Source organism: Lucilia cuprina, chromosome 2, assembly GCF_022045245.1.
Source record: "Lucilia cuprina isolate Lc7/37 chromosome 2, ASM2204524v1, whole genome shotgun sequence".
In the NCBI taxonomy this organism is placed as follows: Eukaryota; Metazoa; Arthropoda; class Insecta; order Diptera; family Calliphoridae; genus Lucilia; species Lucilia cuprina.
In genome coordinates, this window is record NC_060950.1 from 64,029,133 (window position 1) to 64,036,282 (window position 7,150).

Consider the following 7,150-nt stretch of genomic DNA (forward strand, 5'->3'; position numbering starts at 1 on the left):
AACTGAACTAGAACTGAACTAGAACTGAACTAGAACTGAACTAGAACTGAACTAGAACTGAACTAGAACTGAACTAGAACTGAACCAGAACGGAACTAGAACTGAACTTTGGTTTGAAAACACTTTTCACAATAAGCTTTCGAAGGGTTTTATAAAAAGCTTATTTGGCAAAACATAGTTAATCAAGGAACTTTAATTTTATAGTAAAAATTTAACAAAAAACATTTTAATTTAAAGCCAAAATTCTTTTATCTGAATTATTTTTAAAAGCCCTCAAAACTTTAAAGTTTTCTCTTCCTTTATTTTCTGTTTCGTTATTATATTGTTTAATCACCCTGCATATAATTGTTTAAATTTATTTTTTAACACATGAATCAAGCAATTTTAATTAAAAAATAATATATATATTTTTTTGGTTTTCAATAATTTTCCAATTTCGTAACAAACTCAAACTCAAAATAAAGCAAATGATAACATTTACACTAAAAGCTTTTTTTTATAAATTCTTTTTACTTAAATATTTTAGACAAAAAGCTTAAACTGTTTATAAATTTTTTTGATTAGAAATAAATATTTTGTATAACTAGTAAAAAACTTGAGCTCTTTTCGTTTTTTTGTTTAATAAACTTTTGCTGTAATTTTTAACAATAAATTTCAAACAAATTTTGTACAAACTGAATGAGTGGTGGGTTGGAGAGAGAGAGCTTTTGAAAATGAATACTGACTGATATTTGTTTGAGGTTTGAATTTATAATTAATATTAACAGGGTTTTGTTTTGCGATTATATGTTTTTTTTCAAAATAAAGGATCATTTGAGGGTGAACAGAGTCTTAAGGTTATTGTTATTTTGAGGAGGGTTTAAAATGGACTGGTTGGGAGGAACTTTGTGTGTGTGTTTCTGTCGGTGGTTGTGTGTAGTGAATTGTGTAACTGAGTGTGAGTGAGTAGTGAGTGTGCAAAACACTATGGAAACATCATGAACTCACCATCATGTAGCGGATCTATTGTGTGAATCATAAGCTGCAATAGGCCATGACGAAATTTTGCACCAGTCTGTGTACTACTCGCATTTCCACCACTGCTATTACCTGTAGTGCCAGCACCACTACTGGATCCAGGCGGTCCTGATCTCGACTCCGAAGCCGCTCTCGATGTTACCGAACCACCAGGCTGTGTGGCCATTGAGGTTTCCGAGGAATTGGCAGCATTGCCCTTTTTTAAGGGGAGAGACACAAGAGTAAAAGAGAGCACAAAAAAAAAAGAGAAAGATCGAGAGAGAGAAAGAACAAAATAAAATGGGGGAAGAAAAATAAAACAGAAATACAGATGATGAGTTGTTTTTTTTATTCGATGAAAATGTTTTAATTTTGTTTATAGTTTGAAAATGATTTCATAAAAATGATAATGCATTTTAAGTTTAGAAAGAAATACAAAGAGACAGAGAGAGATAGAGAAGTATAGGCAAAAAGAGAGAAAAAACAAAGATATTATGTTATTAAATATTTAGCTCTTTTTTCTATTGAAAGTTATTCAAAGCAAAAAATTTAACATAAAAGTAATGGTAAAAGAATAAATGACAAAAATGTGTATAAAACAGAGCTTTTTAGGAAAATTAAGAGCTTTTGTATTTTAAATATGGTTTTGGTAAAAATAAATGTTTTCTTTTTAAAAAAAAATTTTTGCCAAATGTTTTGAGTTTAAGAGAGATTTTTGAAGCTTTCATCTGTTTTTAAGTTACATCATTAAATAGCTTCTTAAAAGCTTTTCCAGCTTTTTATTTTATTTCAAATTTCTTGCCAAATGTTTTGTGTTTAAAAGGTTTCATCTCTTTTAAGGTAACATCTATAAAATGCTTATTTAAAGCTCTTAATGCTTTTACTATCAAAACTATTTAAAGTTTTACTTTTCGACGAAAGCCCTTTAAAGCTTTTAACCTATTTAAATCTTTGTACCATAAAACTTTCTAGTGTTTTTTTCTACGAAAGCCTTTTAAAGCTTTTTTTATTTTTTTCATTGAGAGCTTTAAAGATGTTTTTTCCAATGAAAGCTCTTTAAAACTTTTTACCCTAAACAACTATTTAAAGCTTTTTTTTCGTGTAATTCCCTTATACTTCTTCTTAGTTTTTTTAAGCTGTTTTACCATGAAAACTTGGTAAGCATTTTTAACATAAAGCTATTTAAAGCTTTTTTAAAAAAGTTTTTTAAAGTTTTTATCATAAAACTTTTTAAAGACGTAAAGATAAGAAAAGCTTTTTCAATAAAAGCTTAGAAAAGCTTTTTCAATAAAAGCTTAGAAAAGCTTTTTCTATAAAATCTAAGAAAAGGTTTTAAAAAAAGTTTTGGAAATTTTTTCATAAATCCTAAAAACGTTCACTTAGAAAAGCTCTTTCGATAAAAGCTTAGAAAAGTATTTTTCCATAAAAACATAGAAAAGCTTTTTCAAAAAACTAAAATATTAAAAAAACTTTAATTCAAAAAAGTTTTCAAAAAAATATTTTTTCATCAAAGCATTTTTAAGCAACATAAAAACTTTTTTGAAGCTTTTTTTCATAAAACTTTTTTTCAAGATTTTTACCATAAAAACTTGTTTAAGCTTTCTTCCATGAAAGGTTTTTAAAGCTAATTTCTATAGAGACCTTTCAAAATTTTTTACATAAAAGTTTTTTTCATTGAATAATAAAAGCTTATAAAGCTTTTTTCATAAAATTGTAGAAAATTCATCAAAATATTTAAGAATTTTTTTTTTTAATTTTTTTTGAAAACGAAAAACTTTTTCCATGTTCCAATCTTACCAAATTTTTTTTAGAAAGAGCTTTTTTTCAAAAAATTTTTAGAATTTCAATAATTTAAAAAGAATTTTTTTTTTAAATTTATTTTTGGAAAATTTTTCAAAATTCATCAAAAAACTTTAACACTTTTTACAAAAAATTTTAATAATTGAAATTTTTTTCAAAATACTTTTAATGTTTTAAAAAAATATTTAAAAATAACTTTTATTTAAAGCTTTTTTTTTAATTTCAAAAAGCTTTTAAATTTTTTTCATTAAAAAATTTGTTGGAAAAGATTTGTAAAACTTTTTCATTAAAAGTTATTACATGGACTTAAGTTAACTGTTGTGTTTTTTTTCAATCTGCAAGAAAATTTTTTAATTAGTATTAAATTATGTGTTTTTTTGTTTGTTATAAAAAAGCTCTGTTTGACACATTTTTTAACATTATTTACTAAACTTAGAGATGATTTCTGCCAATTAGTAAATTAAAACTGAAAATAACAAAAAAAATAAAATTATACTAAAAAAATAAAACAAATAACATAAATACACATAAACTTAAAAAAATGAAAAAAAAAAACAAATTAAACTAAAACTTTAAATTTGTTGTATTAAAAGCTTGCATTTTGTTTTGTATTTTTTTTATTTTTGATAATATTTTTTTTTTTTTTTTTTTGGTGAGTGAACAAATAAAGCATTACGATTTGATTTTTAAAGAAAAATAAAACTAACAGAAGAATTTCAAAGTGGTAGAGTGAGGGCAAAAATTTATTGAAATCTAAACTAAAAAAATAAAATAAATTTGAAAGCTTTTTTTAGTTGGTACTTAAAGCAAATAATTTCAAATAAGTTTTTGCTTAAACACCACAAATCATTTTCCCAAAAATAAAAAAAATAAAAGAAATATATTTAAAAAAATTAAAAAAACATTAAACAATTCAACATTTAGTTAAAGAAAACAAGAAAAAACAACAAATGAAACAAAAAACACTTAAAAGCTTTACTGTAAACAAAAAAATCTAATAAAATACTTAAACGAAGGAAAAATAAATGAAAAATAGACTAGAAAAAAGTGAAAAAAACTTAAGAGCATAAAAAATATAAGAGAAAAATTTATTTGTTAAATTAACACAAAAAAAAGAAAAATATTTTTTCATTGTATTGTTTTGTTTAAAAATATTTTATTTTAAATATAAAAGCGCAGTGGGAAGTTTTTGTTGTATATTTATATTTTATTTCGTTTTTTTTTAATTATTCCTTTTGTATTGTTAGGTTTTCTTTTGTTTCTCTTTTCTTTTTATTTTCTTCTTCATTAAGAGTAGTTAACTATTATATTTGAGTAAAAAAGTAAAACATAAAATGAAATTAGAAACGAAAAAGTAGAAAGAAAAAAGAACAATAAAAGAAATTAGAAAAGTATGAGAAATTAGTTGAAAATCAACATAAAAGTTTTACTTAACTAAATAAAAAGCTTAAGTTAAGCTTAATATAGCTTTTTCTTAGCACAAAAAAAGCTTTACACTTAATACAGGCTGTTTATATAAAGAAGAGATAAAAGTTTAACAACAAAGTTAGCTATAAACTAAAAGCTTTTTTGTAGGAGTTTTAGTTAGTTAAGGTATGTACTAGTGTTAGGAAAAGAAAGCTTTTAAATACTAATTAAAGTTTAACATTAATAAATAATTATTAAATTCTAATAACAGGAATAACATAACATTTCTTAAACCATGAACTAAGTTTTAATGTGTTATGTATGTATGTGTTTAATGTAGAAATAAGTGAAAGCTTTTGTTAGGTTCTATAATTTAAAGTTTTAAAAAGACAAACAAATAATAAAAAAGACAAAAAAACCTTAAATTTCGTTTTGATAAACTATGTTAAAGCAAGATTTGACAAAGCTTAATTTAAAAGCTTTTTGTTAAAAGAAAGTTTTTTTCAGGCAATTGTTTAGTTAATAGTTTTACTAAAACATTTTTCTATAAACTTTTCTACAAATTTCCTTTTTAAACAGCTTTTTTTAAAAAGCCCTATTAAAGTTAATATTTGCTCAAAGTTGTCTTAAAACCATAAACTTAAATAGTTTATTTGTTAAGAGCTTTTCTTAAAAGTTTTCTTAAAAACAATTTTAAAGTTTGTTATAAAAAGCTAAATAAAGGTTTTCTTTATTAACTTTTAATTAAAAGCTTACATAAAATGCTTTTTGAAAAGTTTTTAAAAAGTTTTTCTTAAAACAAATGTTTGTTTAAGCATTTCTAAAAGCTTCTTTTTATAAAAAAAGGTTTTTTTTTTATTTTTATAAAAGCTTAAATACACTTTATTATTAAAGAAAACTATTTTAAGCTTTCGAGCATACGTCAAAGCTTTGTGTAGTTAAAATCGTTTAAAAGTTGAATAAAAGCTTTCTTACTAAAGTCTTACATGAAATATCTTTTTACTTAAAAGCTTTCTTTAAAATCTTTATTTAAAAAAGCTTGTATAAAAGCTTTTTTGCTAAAATCTTACATAGAATTTTTTTTATATAAAAGCCTTCTTAAAAAGCTTTAGAAAATTTCTTTTAGAAAATCTTAATATCTCTTTGGAAAATCCTGTTTCTTAAAAACTCTCAAAAAACTTCCATAAAAAGCTTTATTCAAACCTGCATATCATGCCTTTTTTAACTTCCAGTAAGAGCTTTCTTCCGTAAAACTTTTTTAAAAAGACGTTTTTCTTAAAAACTTTCTAAAAAAATATTTTTCTTCAAAAATTTATAAAAAAGCTTTTTTTACTTTTTATTTTTATCGTAAAATATTAAAACATTTTTCAAAAACTTTTATAACTTTGCAGTAAAATTTTTTTCTAAAAACTAATTCTTCAAACATTTTTAAAAAGCTTTAAGAATGTGCCTTTTAATTAAAGGCTTTAAGAAAGAGCATTATTGAAAAGCTTTACTTTTTACTCTAAGATAATTCTTTTAAATTAAAAGTTTCAATAAAAGGGCATTATTTTTCTTAAAGTATACAGCTTAAAATGCTTAAGAAAGCTTAAATAACTTAATTTTCTATTTTAATTCTGAAAAAAGTTTCTTTTGTAAAAAAAAACTTGTAATAAAAATCTTTGTGCAAGTTAAAGCTTATAAACTAAAAAAATTACGTTTTATAACTTAAGGAATTTTTGTTTAAAAGCTTATATAAAATACTTTTACTAAAACGTTTTATACACAAAAAGTTTTGTTTAAAAGCTATTGTTTACAAAAAGCTTTACATAAAAATTGTATTAATTTATTTTCTTAAATTAAAAAGAGTTTATTAGAACAAATTATGTTATTTTTTCTTTAAAATCTGTTTACATACAATGTATGTTAAAGCTTTCTTAACTAAGTGTCTTTAAATAGCTTTTTTGCTGTTTGCTGTGTTCTTTCTGCTCATGATGAGCATGTTGTTTCTAATAGATGATGTGTGTGTGTGTGTGTGAGTCTTGAACAATGTTTTATTTCGTTATGCAAATTAAATAAAAAGTAATGGTTATAAAAAAACAACTATTATACTACATTTAAAAAGATTGTTTATGCTAATAATATATTCATATACATACAAATACATACATATATGTATGAATGTATTAAAATTCAACTGCTACTGAATAAATGCTTAAAAATTTCATTTAAATAATGATAAAACACAACTAAAAACAGAAATAAAATCAGAGCAAACAAACTACAAGAAAATTTCTAAAAATAAACAAATTATTTCAAAATTAGATTAAGAAGAAAAAAATTAAAAAAAATTGTTTAATTATATATTTATTATTAATGAAGTGTTCCTAAGACTTTGTAAGAGTTAAATAAGTCTTAAGTAAAATATATTTTAAATATTTTTATTAATTTCAAACTTTATTTTCTAATGACCAGCAAAACTTAAATTTTTATTTGTTTTCTTTTAAACACAGTTACATAAAAAGGTCAACACACACATAGGTCGTGGTCATTTATATTTGAAAAAAAAAAGAATAAAATAGAAAATTTAATTTATATACCAGTATTAACCACTATTTTTCTTTATAAGTAAGCCCATACAAATAAAAACCCTATTTCCCCCTCTATCCACAAGCACTAGTAAAAAACTAGTTTGTAGTCGTAAAAGTCAAGGAGTATTACATTCATAAACACTCATACGAACTTAACTACTACCCTTTCCTCTTTGCTGTTATTTGTTTACGTTTGAAACTCATAAACCCTCTAATCCACTCACACACACTCTTACTGTTACACAGTAGAAAAAAGGATGGAAAAGTAAACTATAGACTAGACTGGACTATAGACTAGACTATAGACTAGACTATAGACTAGACTATAGACTAGACTATAGACTAGACTATAGACTAGACTATAGACTAGACTATAG

The 7,150-nt window shown here is 23.0% G+C and overlaps 1 protein-coding gene across 1 annotated transcript in view; it reads right to left on the minus strand.

Annotated features, from left to right (window-relative positions):
* Positions 1-964: 964 nt before the first annotated feature.
* The window catches only part of LOC111688202 (sodium/potassium/calcium exchanger Nckx30C-like), a gene marked incomplete at its 5' end in the record, with an annotated part of 33,250 nt that continues 27,064 nt past the window's right edge, over positions 965-7,150 (minus strand). Inside the window, one exon of the mRNA XM_046955925.1 lies at positions 965-1,213. Coding sequence (XP_046811881.1) covers positions 965-1,213 — 249 coding nt within the window. The remainder of the gene's footprint in view (positions 1,214-7,150) is intronic.